The following is a 15,602-nucleotide window of genomic DNA, read 5'->3' as shown; positions in this document are numbered from 1 at the left end:
CAATGTAGATAATCATGGGAGGTCATGGGTGGCATTCAGGGAGTATAACAAATGGATAGATCACCGATCAAGAGAACGGGAGTCACGTTCCCTGTCCTGATGGAGCAGCAAGTCCGTTCAATCTCCACGGGACTGGAGACCGTCGAGCATTTGTACTCGGCTATTTTCAGCAGTCCCATAGAGAGGCATAGCGCATGTTCGCTTGCGTGCTATAAAACTTTGAAAAAACCCCTTTGAATTTCCCAGAATGGAAATTCACAAACCAAGCCTTGTACAGATATCGAGCCAGCAGATAATGCTGAGAGATTTCAGCTCTGAAGCCTGTAGAATTGAGAATGCAGCTCTGGAGTATCATACATTCTGTAATTCAGCACTGTTACAAGATAGGAAATGCTACATGTACCACTGATATGTATAACATGCATATTTATTATAAGAACATGACACAATATGATAATGTGATTTATTCATTTTTTAGGTGCAAATAGGAGGAATTGATCTGGTCCTTGGGAAGGTTCAGTATGACACAGAGAGCCAGCTTACATTTCCACTGGAGGCTCAGATCAGCTTGGGAGTTGGGGCTTCTTTTGTGGCACTGATAGTTCTCATCATCGTCTTAATTTACAGGTAGGTGTTATCTAAACCCTATATAGAGAATATAGTCAAAGACTAAAGTGAATGTAAACCTTTGAAAAAACATTTTTTTATTAATTCTGTACTAAATATTCTCATAATATATCTTTATAGCAGTCAGAGCTGAGTGCTTCTCTGATACAGAGCTCCAAATTCCCTGAAGAGACAAATTGTTAGATTCTCGCTTCCTGCAGTCACCACTAGAGGGAGCTCACTGTATACTGTTGATAGATTTTACTCAATAATAAAACTGTATGCTGTAAGCTCCCTCTAGTGGTGGCTACTGACAGGCAGAAGACTGTGTCTATGAGTATGTGCGTATAATTTATTTATTTGTGCTTACTTTGACCATCAGGAGGAAAAGCAAGCAGGCTCTGAGGGATTACAAAAAAGTTCAAATTCAGCTTGAAAACTTGGAAACCAGTGTTAGAGATCGTTGCAAGAAAGAATTTACAGGTAAATCAGGTCTACAGCCTACTTTTAGGAGTAATAGTTAGATATTTAGATCTGTCTTCTCATGACCTTTTTTTTCTAATTATGCAGTCTTCATGTATATTGACCATTTTTCCTTTTGGGTTTTCAAAGATCTCATGACAGAAATGATGGATCTCACCAGCGATTTGGTTGGCACTGGGATCCCCTTCCTGGATTACAAGTCATATGCAGAAAGGATTTTTTTCCCTGGTCACCGGGAATCCCCATTGCACAGGGACCTAGATGTCCCAGAGGGTCGGAGACAGACGGTGGAGCAAGGTTTGGTGCAACTATCAAACCTTCTTAACAGCAAACTGTTCCTTACCAAGGTATGTAGTCAACGCGAGTTTGCATAAATTCTCAACCCAACATATAGATATAGAAGGACAAGTCTTCCAGTAACTTTTTCCTCCACCCCAGTTTATCCACACTCTGGAAAGTCAGCGAACCTTTTCAGCACGTGACCGGGCGTATGTGGCATCTCTTCTTACTGTATCTCTTCATGGAAAGCTGGAATATTTCACAGACATCTTGAAGACTCTTCTCAATGACCTTGTTGAACAATATGTTGCCAAGAACCCAAAGCTGATGTTGAGAAGGTGAGGACTGTGGCCATTCATGGATACAATATGAGGTCTTCTTCTACGTCTGCTGCCCATACATTTCCCCTGCTATGGGGAAATGCCATATTACATAGTAGCCATTCAAAAGAAAGGCCGACCATGGATGGGCCGGGTCAACCATAGCTGGCTGATGGAAGGTGACCCCTTTCTTTGATTGCAATACATGAAAATAAAGCATATGGAGGGCTAAAAACAAGTCTAACAAGAACTCCTATGGTAATATGATAATTTTGATTTTGGTGTCTATTTCTAGGACTGAAACTGTGGTTGAGAAGCTGCTGACCAACTGGATGTCCATCTGCCTTTACTCTTTTGTGAGGGTGAGTATCAGAAGCAGTGACAACATTGGGAAAAAGTGTCAAAATTACTGCCCTTGTCCTAGACTTATGTCCTTTATTCTGCTCTGTATCAGGACTCGGCTGGAGAACCACTATATATGCTATTCCGAGGCATCAAACATCAAGTGGACAAAGGACCCGTGGACTGTGTAACAGGAAAAGCCAAGCATACACTCAATGATAACCGCCTACTGAGGGACGACGTGGAGTACAAGACCTTGGTGAGGAAGGAAGTCTTTTTGGGTCTTACAGTCCTTCACGGGAGGCTAAATGTACATTATATAGGCAATGACCCAAACACCCTTTGCTTTTTGTAGACTCTAAATGCAATAACACAACCCACCACTGGGAGCGCTGTAGAAGAGGAAGGTCAAGGAGTCCCGGTGAAGTTATTGGACTGTGACACCATCACTCAAGTGAAAGAGAAGATCCTGGACCAGGTTTATAAAGGAACACCTTGCTGTCTTCGTCCCTGCCCAGAGAGCCTTGACTTGGGTGGGTCGAACTTCTGCTTTATTTGACTTGTAGGCCCCTGAAATGTCTTAGGGTTAGGGTCTTAATGGACTATTTTGTTCTTTATAGAATGGAGGTCAGGGCTGGCTGGACACCTCATCCTTTCTGATGAAGATCTAACATCAGTGGTCCAGGGGTCATGGAAGAGGATAAATACCCTCCAACATTACAAGGTGAGGCGTTTTTGGATTTTTTTGTTTTTGGTCTTTTCACTCAGAACCAGAAACTGAAACGAAATCTTCTTTTTTGAGTGCAGGTTCCTGATGCGGCCACTGTAGCATTGGTTCCTCGACTGAGCAAGCACATTCACCCAGAAAACCATGATTACATCCCCGGAGAGAGTAAGTTCTTGACTTTATGTTCAAAAACAAGCATAGTCAACAAAACTGATGTCATCAAGGGAAGATGACTACCCTAAAACCCTTCCATACGTCACCTACTTGCTTCCATTTTTGTCCATGTGACTTTTTACCAACTTTTTTGACCAACTTATCCAATCTACTTCCTTCTAAGGATTCTCTTTCTACTCCTTTGATTGGCTTGGACTTTAGAAAAGATTTGGTTTGAGATGAGCCAGATGCAACCACATTATACATGGCTAGGTCTAGTACACCACCAGAGCTCCCTACTGTTTAATAGTGGTGTTTCCAAGTGAACACTTTGACGTCCACATCAACATTTTGGACAACGTTGAGCCATATATAACTCATCCTTTTGACATCAATCAAGGCTCATCCTTCTAGTGAACTAGTTAAAGGGGTGTTCCCATTAAAACAATGATCACCTATCATATATGATTGAGGTCGGTCTGTCTGTTGGGATCCCAGCTGATTATGAGAATGATGGTTTCCTGTGTGAAAGAAGTGGTGCTGTACATGATTGTCCTCAGCTCCATTCACTTAAATAGGACTGCTGGAGATAGCTGAGTGTTGTACTTGGCGGTCTTATAGAAGTCAATGGAACGGTGGTCACACATGCACACGACTACTCATGATCGGTGCGGATCCTGGATGTCAGACCCTCAGAGATCATACATTAATCATCTATCCTGTGGACACAAACATGGGGAGAACATACAACCTCTGTGCAAATCTTGTTCTTGGTCCGATTGGAAGCTAGGACCCTAGCAATGCAAGACAACGTTCCTAACCACTGAGTCACTGCACCGCCCCATGTATTGACCATATGATGTGCATAATTCCCTGCTGGGGGCATTTATCTGTATTAGACAACAAGTGTAGCCTTCATTTTTACAGAGACCCCGATGCTGGAGGATGCTGATGAGGGCGGCATCAAACTGTGGCACCTTGTCAAACCCACAGATGAGCCTGAGTTACCAAAGCACAGAAGAGGGAGCGTACGTGACCGGGAGAGGGCAAAAGCCATCCCAGAAATCTATCTGACACGTCTGCTGTCCATGAAGGTCCGTGAAGGATTCCTGAATTTCCCCAGACATTCATATCACTTGTCATGTTCACTGACCGGCCGTAACAATGAAACAGCTGAAATGAATGACAATGGGATCTGTCGGGGGGTGGGATATATTAGGCAGCAAGTGTACAGTCAGTTCTCGAAGCTGATGTGCCGGAAGCAGGAAAAATGGGCAAGTGTCTGAGAAGGTCTAAAGTCTGTTGTCTAGATGACTAGGTCAGAGCATTTTAAAAATTGTCGGTCTTGTAGGGTGTCCCTGGTCTTTAGGGGTTAGTACCTACAAAAAGCTGTCCAAGGAAGGACAGCCGGTGTACCAGAGACAGTGTTGTGGGCACCCAAGACTCATTGAGGCATGTGAGGATGGTCAATGCACAGGAGATGTTGGCTGGCTTGCTGTCTCCCCACAGATCGGTCATGCTGACCCCTGTCCACCACTGAGAGGCCTACAGTGGGCAGATAAGCATCAGAGATGGAAGAAGGCGTCCTGTCCTGATGAATCATGTTCCATCATGTGGACGGGCAGGTCCATTTCGTGTCACTTGCCTGGGCAAGAGACCACAGATGTAGAACCTATGGCACAGTGTTATGGTAGGTTGTGTGTCTTTATAACACATTTGTTTTTTCACTTCCCAGGGCACACTCCAGAAGTTTGTAGACGACTTGTTTCAGGTTATACTCAGCACCAGCCGCCCGGTGCCGCTCGCTGTCAAGTATTTCTTTGACTTGCTAGATGACCAGGCGACACACTATGGTATTGCTGACCCAGAGACCATTCACATCTGGAAAACTAATAGGTAAATAAAAATAAGAAACCAGGAAGAACAGAACTTTTAGAATATATCTTTATAGTCATCTGAGGTCTTTTTTCTAATACAGAGGTACAAATCCCCTGAACAGACAGTTAAATAAAACAACTGTCTGCAGCCACCACTAGAGGGAGCTCAGGTGCTTACTGTTGACAATATGAAGTCAGCTCCAGAGCTCCCCCTAAAGGTGGCTGCCAGCAGACAGAATGCTGTTATTTGAAGAGGAGCTGTCACCTCTCCTGACATGTCTGTTGTAGTAAGTACTTGCATTCCCCATGTAATAATAATAATTATTCTGGAGCATCTATTCTCATGTTGTGCCATTCTATTATTCCTTCTGGAAGTTTATAATAATAAAGGTCCATCTGGATGTTACCAGTTGGTGGAGTGTCCCTGCACAGTATGACACGGGCAGCATTGATTGGGTAGTGGCAGACTGTGCAGGGAAAAAAAGGAGACAATGCGGCAGCACTCTGCAAATCAGACAAAGTACAACAATGCTTACAAAAATTATGGTGCTAATACTACGCTTATTTATAAAAGCGAGATGCTTGGTCAATGCATTTTGTACAAAACCATCTAAGCCCGTATGCCGAACGTCAAGGCGATCTCTGTTACACGGGTCCTAACACTAATGGCGCATAACAGGTAGTATTTAGTGTTAGGACCCGTGTAACAGAGATCGCCTTGACGTTTGGCATACGGGCTTAGATGGTTTTGTACAAAATGCATTGACCAAGCATCTCGCTTTTATAAATAAGCGTAGTATTAGCACCATCATTTTTGTAAGCATTGTTGTACTTTGTCTGATTTGCAGAGTGCTGCCGCATTGTCTCCTTTTTTTCCTCTAGGTCTTTGCCATGGCGGCGTGCACCTGCGCACTGGGAGGTGCTGACTAACCCCTCCTTTTTTTGCAGACTGTGCAGGGACACATCCCCAACTGGTAACACACAGGCGGACCTTCATTACAAATTGCTAGCAATTAATTAACAAAATTACAATTATTATTATTACATGAGGAATACAAGTAGTTACTTAAACAGACTTAAGTCAGGAGAGGGAAGAGGTCATCTTTAATTCCATCTATATAAGGGGACATAGGAAAACAATATGACCAATCTACGAGAACCTAAGCGCTCGCCTCGGACCTTCCTTGTATACAATATGGTAATTGACTTTTTTATATCAGTTTGCCTTTAAGGTTCTGGATCAACATAATCAAAAACCCCCAGTTCGTGTTTGACGTGCAGACCTCGGACAACGTGGACGCGGTGCTGTCCGTGATCGCTCAGACCTTCATGGACTCCTGCACCCTTGCTGATCATAAGCTGGGCCGGGTACGTGAGCGCTTTTTCTGAGACCTGGACTCTTATCAAAGCTATGACTCCCAACTAGGGGCATAGCTATAGGGGGTGCGGCGATGGCAGTCATCAGTGTTGAGCGAATCGAAGTTCACAAAGTGGACTTCGATCTGAATTTCGGGAAAAATTCCTCGTGCTTCGTGGTAACGAATCGATTTTCACCGAAATGGTGGTAAAATTAAACTTACCTCATCCATATGAGGTCACCGCAGCCATCTTGCTTGAAGATCCTACGTGAAATCTTGTGCGCGGTGATGTATGACGTCAGCACGCTGGCCGACGTGATGACATCATCATGACATGCCACGTGAGATTTCGCACTGGATCTTCAAGCAAGATGGCCGCGGCGGCCTCTTCACACTCAAATGAATGAGGTAAGCAAGATAAAAAATTTTATTTTTCTTATCAAAACCTGAAAGGTCTTTATATTGATCTCAGATGCCGCGATCAGCAATGAATGCAGTATCTGAGGGGGTTCAATGATGGGGGGGGGTGCAAATGCCGTTCCCTGTCATTGCACTTGCTATTTACAAAGAAATGCGTCACAAAGCAAATTTTCTTTTTAAATTCTGCAAAGTAGCCGAAACAAATTTTTGAGAACTTCGCTCATCTCTAGCAGTCTAAGGCCCCTTTCACACGGGCGAGTATTCCGCGCGGATGCGATGCGTGAGTTGAACGCATTGCACCCGCACTGAATCCTGACCCCTTCATTTCTATGGGGCTGTGCACACGAGCGGTGATTTTCACGCATCACTTGTGCGTTGCGTGAAAATCACAGCATGCTCCTCTTTGTGCGTTTTTCACGTAACGCAGGCCCCATAGAAATGAATGGGGTTGCGTGAAAATCGCAAGCAAGTGCGGATGCGGTGCGATTTTCACGCACGGTTGCTAGGAGACGATCGGGATGGAGACCCGATCATTATTATTTTCCCTTATAACATGGTTATAAGGGAAAATAATAGCATTCTGAATACAGAATGCATAGTAAAATGGGGCTGGAGGGGTTAAAAAAAATATTATAATAATTTAACTCACCTTAATCCACTTGCTCGCGCAGCCCGGCATCTCTTCTGTCTTCTTTTTTGCTGTGTGCAGGAAAAGGACCTGTAGTGACATCACTCCGGTCATCACATGGTCCGTCACATGATCTTTTACCATGGTGATGGATCATGTGATGGACCATGTGATGACCGGAGTGACGTCACCACAGGTCCTTTTCCTGCACACAGCAAAAAAGAAGACAGAAGAGAAGCCGGGCTGCGCGAGCAAGTGGGTTAAGGTTAGTTTAAATCATTTTATTTATTTTTTTAACCCCTCCAGCGCTATTGTACTATGCATTCTGTATTCAGAATGCTATTATTTTCCCTTATAACCATGTTATAAGGGAAAATAATACAATCTACAGAACACCGATCCCAAGCCCGAACTTCTGTGAAGAAGTTCGTGTTTGGATACCAAACATGCGCGATTTTTCTCACGCGAGTGCAAAACGCATTTCAATGTTTTGCACTCGCGCGGAAAAATCGCACATGTACCCGCAACGCACCCACACCTTTTCCCGCAACGCCCGTGTGAAAGAGGCCTAAGGCTACTTTCACACTTGCGGTAGCCTTTTACGGCAGGCTGTTCCAGTGGAGGAACAACCTGCCGGATCCGAGCTACCGCTAGTCCACCGTGCCGCCGGAAGTCCGTTCCGGCCCCATTCACTATAATGGGGGCGGGACGGAGGTCCGGCAGCAGCACGGCAAACAAGCCGAGAGGCGGCCGGACTACCCTTGGCATGAAATCTGCGGTCTTTGTCTCAGTGTCGCTCTATTTTCCTGCAGGATTCTCCCATAAACAAGTTGTTGTACGCCCGAGACATCCCCCGGTACAAGCAGATGGTGGAGAGGTGAGCCCGGAGGTTATCACATCGCTCAGGTCTGTCTACGTGACATTTACTACTATGTTAAACATCCGATTCTCTCTCCTTTTCCAGATATTATGCTGATATCCGGCAGACCATCTCGGCCAGTGACCAGGAGATGAATTCTGCACTAGCAGAGCTGTCCAGGGTACGGGTCCATACGACATCTTATCAGAGCTGCGGTTATAGCGGGAGCGGAGGGTGTAGTCCCACCTGGAAGCAGGGGCTAATGACCCCTCTTCCATATAGGAAGCACTTTATATAAGGCACATCTAATCTAATTTTGCATTGGGGCCCAGAAGCTTGAAGCTACCCATTTCAAATCTTTGGGTGCACTAGATTAAAGGCTATGCACATCTTTGGGGACAATTTTTAATTTTTTTTATTGCATTTTACTTATTTTGGGCTAAAAATCATGTTTTCAATTGGTCTTTATTAAAAATATTCAACCGTTCTGTTACAAAAGGTTAACTGTTTGTCCAGCTGTGTGAATCCTACTTTCACTTTCACTGTGTGTCGGTCATCGAATAACTCTTATGTCTAAATTACTAAAAGGTCATAAACACTTATTTAATCCACATTCTTATCAGTAAGATAACGATTGAGCTATAATGTAGGTTTATGAGGTCAGAGATAAGGAGCCGTCAGCTGAGCTGCCTGACAGAACAGAGTGAAAATTCAGAGCCTGCTACTAGAGAATCTCAAGGCTGCACAGAGAAAAGGGTTCAACATTTTTAGTAAAAAAAACTATTGAAAAAAATGATTTTAGCTCAAAATGAGTACAATACAATAATAATAAAAAAATGCCCCTAAAGGTGGACATAGCCTTTAAACAAATAGAATAGCATCAGGCACAGTCCTGCTGAGAACAAGAGAGCAGACACCCCCCTTATAGGAAATAGTGGGGCTCCTAGTGATGGGCTCCCCCACCTGTTAGACATGTAGGAATTATCTAATAGATATAATACATATAAATATCTATAGTATAAAACCCCTTAAAGACCTGTTCTTAAAGGGTTGATTATCATGCAGTCTAATAGGGGCTTAAAGAAGTTGTTACCTCACACATTGATGGCATATCACTATCAGCTGACGAACAAGCAGTGCTAAACTCCTTCACCTGCTTGCATCTTCCAGCAGCTGCCACTAGGGGGAGCACACTGCATACATATGTACATAGCAGCAGTTGATTTCAATGATGGCTGTATGCATCCATAGGCTGTGAGCTCCCCCTAGTGGTGTCTCCATTTGCACAGGATTATATCATCCATGAAGCTCGTGCACCTCGCTACCTGCATTGGTATTAGGAAATAATTTGCCAGGATTCTAGTCTAGCTGCTCTCATCATGTGCCTTATGCGCTTATATTGACACTTTGTATAGAAACGGTGCATAGGTTGCTCATAGTCTCTATATATTGTAACGGGCACGTATAGGTTTCTCAAGGACAGTAATCAATGATCGGTTCAGGCGTCAAGTATTTTCTAATATTTTGCTTGTTTTTTTGTTTTTGTTTTTAGAATTGCTCAGGTGAACTTAATTCATTGGTGGCTCTTCACGAACTCTACAAGTATATTAATAAGTACTATGATCAGGTGAGTGGCCTCATGCTGTTATTGCTACCTTGCGCCATTAGGTGGCAGCAGAGAGTCATATATGTCATGTCTGTGTCACGGCGGACGTGCACAGTAAAATAGATAACACACCAACCAGGCTCTGGACGAGAGACAGGGGAAGGGTCACCTCCTAGTTTATCCCTGACCTCTTTCCCTGCAATGCTCAGCCCACAGACAAACCTTGAAGGTAGATTTGCTGTGTCCACCAGCCTATACTAACAGAACCCTGAACTCCCTGAGATGGTGAAGTGGGGAGAAAGGAGCAGCCTGCTCGCACAGAACCTGGATGGGATAGATGACACCAACAACCAAACAAGAAAAGACACTTATCTGCTGAGAGCAGGAACAAACAGCCAACCTTCCCTCCAAACTTCCCAGACCATAATGAACAGTATAATCCGCTCAGAGCACTTAGCTGGAGACCATTTAAACTAATGACTCCACCCAGTGCACCTGATGCGAGGCGGATCCAGCACAGCATCAAAACAAATACTAGGCTCGTGCTGCAATCCTGGCCGACCTCCGCACATCGTCAGAGTGGGGCATGACAGTCTGTCTACAGCAAGTGCTTGACAGAGAACCTCTAGATACATGTATATTACATGGATGCGATTGATATTATCATCTCTGTTGAAAAGCCTCCCTGCTGAATTTACAACTACGGTTCGTTTAACCCCTTAACGACCAGTGTCGTGCATGCACATTGCAGGTGACAAGGGGATGTATGGAGCAAGCTCACAAGCTGGTCCCGCTCTATACGTGGCGGTTGCTGTGTTACACAGCTGACATCTGCGTGCAACTGCCAGGATCAGAAATAACTGTTTAACCCCTCAGACACCATGGTGAATGGCGAACGCCTCATCTGAGCAATTAAACATTAGGAAGGGTCTCTCTCTGTAACCCTGATCACGCTTTTCCCACCTAACTGCTTGTATTATACTGCCAGAGGCAGGGTGTAAATAAAGAATGGTAAAACTTACACTACACTGCAATGTAGAAGTATTGCAGTGTGTAATGCAAGCAAGCAAATGATTGCAGGTTCAAGCCCCCTGAGGAGGGACAAAAATATATTTTAAAAAAATGTATTCTTTCTTTAAAAAAAATATTTAAAAAGTTTTTACATTTTTAAAAGTAGTAAAAAAAAAAAAAAACATTATATGGAACTTTAAATGGTCCTAAAAAATGCAACTTGTGCTGCACCTAGCGGCTCTGCTCTCTTTGCAACTGCCACGCCCTCTGCACTTTGATTGACAGGGCCAAGTGTGATGACGTTTACACTGCCTGGCCCTGTCAATCAAAGTGCAGGGGGCGGGGGAGGGAAAAAAAAGCCATGTCCATGGCGAATTAAGGGGTTGTCTCATTTCAACATGTATGGTATATCGGGGGCGGATATGCCATAAATGTCTGATGTATGCAGGTCCCACCTAGGGTTAAATAAGACAGTTCTGTTTACCACCACTAGAGGGCGCTTGTGAGCTGACTGAATCATATTGTAGAGTTCAATGTATAAACATTGCGCCATAAACTCTCGAGCTCCCCCTTGTGGTGGCTGCAGCAAGACAGAATCTTATCAGGTGACCTTATGTCTGTACAGGGAAATTACCCTGTGAATATATGATTACAGCCACGTATAGGTTTATTCTAGTTAGAGGTGCCCTTTAAGGTCAGCAATAAGTTCTTTTTCTTTCTTGCAGATTATTACAGCACTGGAAGAAGACTCGACGGCCCAAAAGATGCAGCTCGGCTACAGACTTCAGCAGATTGCAGCTGCCGTGGAGAACAAAGTCACCGACTTGTGACCGAGACACATGGACGGTCTTCGAGCAAAAACAGTTTCTTGCCAAGAGCTGAAAGGTTTTTTATAAAAATCACCGTCTCCTGCCTCTGAGACGCAGGCAGCCTCGTGGCTCCTTGTCACATTCCTAACTGATAAGTGACTCCGGAAGGCAACTGATGGTGAAAAAAGAATATTTTTTTCTATGAAATTTTTTTTACAATCAGAACTTTGATATAGAAGATTTTAACCCCACCGACGGGGTCGTCCTGCATGTTACAAAGGAGCAGATTTTATCTTCCTATGTGCCAAGTCCATCATCTTCAGTGGAAGGAGACACAAGGATGAACCTAGGCGGACTCCAGATCTCTGGCATGTTTTCTTCACTAGCCTTCTGAGAATGGATCGGTGAACTTTGGCGGCGCAGACTTGCGTTGACTGTCCCGGTCGCGGCTCGATTGAGAGTCTGCACCGATGGAACCTGGGACTCTCTGTGGACACATTGTATCACATGTTACATGATCTTCTCCTACATGGACAAAACTAACCTGAGAGGTCTCCAGTTCACACTTCTCCTTCATTCCTGCCTTTTTATTTCCACCTAGAATATTATTTTATTTTTTAACAATTGTAAAACTAATTCTATCAGAGAAGTATAATTTTATTACTTTGTAGCCGCCATATTTTTATTCGCCTTTTAAGAATTGTTCGAATTTTCCTAAAGAAAGATAAAAAGTCTTCCTTTGCTGAGTCCTAGCAGCCAAGCCGCATCTCCTCTGGTGTCCACGTGGTTGCATCGGATCGTCTTAAAGAACTACCAAACTTCTTATATATATATAAAAAAGTCCTCAAATCCTGCAGGACCCTATGACAACACATCCTGTCCCATGCTCTGGCAGTTCGGTCTTGTCTTAAGGACATTATTGGGCTTCAAACCACTATCTAGATGAATGTTCAAAGCTAAGGACCTTGATGTGGATGGCGATTTGCAGCTACATAACAATTCATATGATGGGACTGCCAAAGTCCCTTTTGCTAAGCATGCCCTTTTTATGTCCCATGGGCCAATTCCTCTCCCCCCAGGCCCCAATCCCGCCCCCTCCCCCGTCTTAGCGAATAGAGCATTTCCTTTATGTAAAGGAGTCTAGCACAGGTGTCAAATGGGATGTTATCAACAAGGGCTGGGCCCTCTCTCTCCATAGCATCTGCATGGTCTGTCCCTACGGTATGTATGCCTTTGCTCAAGACCTGGAGCAGGAAGTGTTGTCTTAGGGGCCATGCTGCCATTGGGCATGCAACATCAATATACTGTATCATTGCATGTGAAACACAAAGTAGTTATTGTTTGTCCACCATTTTCTTTATTGCGCCAATGCCTTTAAAATCGTAAGGGAGGCAACTTAGCAAAACAGCCTTTGCTTAAAAATCTCCTACCCTTTTGTGTATTCAACTTCGAGGCAGGACTATGTGTCTCCATGGTTACAGACTGCAAACAAGCCCTGTGTAGTCTGGTACCAACAGTCCAGTCTTTCTTCTACTGTCTGCCCATTACCACGAAGAGGGAGCAGAGGAGGCGAAGCAAGATATGACTGCAGGATCTGACTACACAGGTTTTGTTTGTAGTCTGTAACCATGGAGACACATTGTTCTGAATGGTAGATTTTTTCTCTTTTAGATCTATTGGAGCGATATCGAAATTGGTTGTGACGGTGGACGTACCCTTTAAGTAAAATGTGTTTGGCTGTGCTTGGGCTGTAGACGGTACATTACTGCACTAAATCTCATGGTAGATGCTTATTTATTAGTTTCAGCAAGAGACACAGAAGCGCTCTATTAGATTCCATGTCTTTTGGCAATTTGCTGCTCTGAACTGGATGTGTAAATACCGTAGTTATGAGAGAAGATATTTAAATACTAAAGGAGGATTGTAATTTATTTTTACGGCGGCACATTGCCCTGGGATACTCACATCTAGTTTTAATGTTTTATTTTGGAATATTTTTTTTCCGTACTAGTTTTTTCTGATGAAGCATTCCCGCGTCCAGCTCCCAGCTTTCACTCGTGCTGCCTTTTTTTTCTTTCTCGTAAAATCATTAGAAATTTGTGGTTAATATAATATAAAAAATTAAATAAAATAAAACTTGAAAGTGAATCTTACGAGACCCGGATAACACGTTAGACGATGGTCGGGAAAAAAAGCTGTCGAATCTGTGAAGTGATAAACTGTTTGTGAATGTAAAACACGACACAAAACACATCTAATGAGAAACAAAGTAGTCCTTACACAAACTACTCAATAAAAGTCAATATGTTCTAAGCACTGGTCTGTCCGCTATTATCCTGCGCTATCCCAGAAGTGGGAAGGGGCAGCTCAAAGTGACGGGGACTCTTCAAGCTGGGGTGTAGGGACTTGTGCAACCAATTGCAAGCAACTTTATTGCTCTGATGCACCTGAGATACAAAAAGAAGCGACCTCAAAAGAAGCATAATTATATTTTTAAGAAAAAATCTTCTACCATCTTGTGTATACAGCTGTTAGGAAGACCTATGGAGCAGATTTCTTAAAGGGCGTCTGTCAGCAGTTTTGTCCCTATGACACTGGCTGACCTGTTACATGTGCGCTCGGCAGCTGAAGACATCTGTGTTGGTCCCATGTTCATATGTGTCCGTATTGCTGAGAATTTTTTTTTACTATATGCAAATGAGCCTCTAGGAACAACAGGGGCGTCACCATTACACCTAGAGGCTCAGCTCTCTCTGCAACTGCCGTGCACTTTGATTGACAGGACCAGGAGTGATGATGTTCACATGTCAAAGTGCAAGGGGGGGAGCAGGAAAAAAAAAGTTGCAAAGTTTAGCATAATATGGCATGATCTATAATTTACAAATATGTAAGAGGGGCACACCTACATCTGATTCACACCAAACTATACTCAATGTTAGGTTTAAAAATTTATTAAATACAATTTAATATAATGTGCAAATATGGTACCTTATCACTCTAAAATCATAAAATACATGTTTAAAATATAGCCATGCCAAGGGTTAATGTGTACTTTAAACTGAGTTCTCAGTAGTAGATATAATGTCTGTTTCAATAGTACTGGGTCTCAGTCCACTGAGGAAGGAGTCGTGTTAACTCCGAAACGCGTCTGGTGTACACAAGTCTCTACAAAAGGAAGAAACCGCAGCTTACCATCTGTGCATCTATATTCAATTTGCAAGTATATTCGATTATTTTTTGCAAAGAAACGAAAGTCCGGTCCTGCTCTGGGAAAAAAGGCATACAGCTTTACGATCTATCAAGCGGGTGTAACCACACACCCACCCCGGCACTTAATGGACTGTTTCCTTGTCTACAAGCTTATTTGCTCACTTCAAAAGTTGATCAGAGGTACGACCACCTGTGCTGATAATACGTGGGACGCCACGCTAAGCACAAAAAAATCCGAACACTTTACTACTTCCAAACAGTGAGTAATCTACTATAACCATTACACTATCACAGTGTACAAGCAAAACCACTATTGAGCTATAACTGTGAAAGAATTTATGCAATGAATCGCAAAGGATAATATTCCTATTTCAGTGAATTTCTATATTAACAACACCGCTGATAAATTGCGGACCAATACAGAGACTGCATCTATTACTATCTTATAGACTGAGACCCAGTACTATTGAAACAGACATTATATCTACTACTGAGAACTCAGTTTAAAGTACACATTAAAGGGCTTCTGTCACCCCACTAAAGTGATTTTTTTTTTTTTGGGCTAGTTAAATTAGTTATATTGCGATATATGAAAATATAATGGTGTTACTTACTTTGATTCAGCAGTTTCTTCCAAAAACGAAGTTTTATAATATGTAAATAAGGTCTCTACCAGCAAGTAGGGCGTCTACTTGCTGGTAGCTGCTGCAGAAAACCGCCCCCTCCTCTTGTTGATTGACAGGGCCAGCCGTGATCTCCTCCTCCGGCCGGCCCTGTCGGCATTTTAAAAATCGCGCGCCTGTGTTGATTCGGCGCAGGCGCTCTGAGATGAGGAGGCTCGCCTCCTCAGCACTCCCTCAGTGCGCCTGCGCCGATGACGTCTTCTATTTCGGTGATGTCATCGGCGCAGGCGC

At 43.5% G+C, this 15,602-nt stretch overlaps 1 protein-coding gene across 1 annotated transcript in view; it reads left to right on the top strand.

Annotated features, from left to right (window-relative positions):
• Positions 1–13,785, top strand: part of PLXNB1 (plexin B1) — a 149,501-nt gene extending 135,716 nt beyond the window's left edge. The window contains exons 23-38 of the mRNA XM_040406623.1: positions 479–627; positions 989–1,089; positions 1,219–1,436; positions 1,528–1,706; positions 1,984–2,050; positions 2,143–2,289; positions 2,386–2,563; positions 2,651–2,754; positions 2,838–2,922; positions 3,838–4,004; positions 4,646–4,806; positions 6,008–6,155; positions 8,006–8,070; positions 8,158–8,233; positions 9,605–9,679; positions 11,395–13,785. Coding sequence (XP_040262557.1) covers positions 479–627; positions 989–1,089; positions 1,219–1,436; positions 1,528–1,706; positions 1,984–2,050; positions 2,143–2,289; positions 2,386–2,563; positions 2,651–2,754; positions 2,838–2,922; positions 3,838–4,004; positions 4,646–4,806; positions 6,008–6,155; positions 8,006–8,070; positions 8,158–8,233; positions 9,605–9,679; positions 11,395–11,499 — 2,025 coding nt within the window. The 3' untranslated portion in view covers positions 11,500–13,785. The remainder of the gene's footprint in view (positions 1–478; positions 628–988; positions 1,090–1,218; positions 1,437–1,527; positions 1,707–1,983; positions 2,051–2,142; positions 2,290–2,385; positions 2,564–2,650; positions 2,755–2,837; positions 2,923–3,837; positions 4,005–4,645; positions 4,807–6,007; positions 6,156–8,005; positions 8,071–8,157; positions 8,234–9,604; positions 9,680–11,394) is intronic.
• The last annotated feature ends 1,817 nt before the right edge of the window (positions 13,786–15,602 follow it).

This window comes from Bufo bufo, chromosome 9 (genome assembly GCF_905171765.1).
Source record: "Bufo bufo chromosome 9, aBufBuf1.1, whole genome shotgun sequence".
Classification (NCBI taxonomy): domain Eukaryota; kingdom Metazoa; phylum Chordata; class Amphibia; order Anura; family Bufonidae; genus Bufo; species Bufo bufo.
This window is presented reverse-complemented; position numbering and strand designations above follow the sequence as displayed.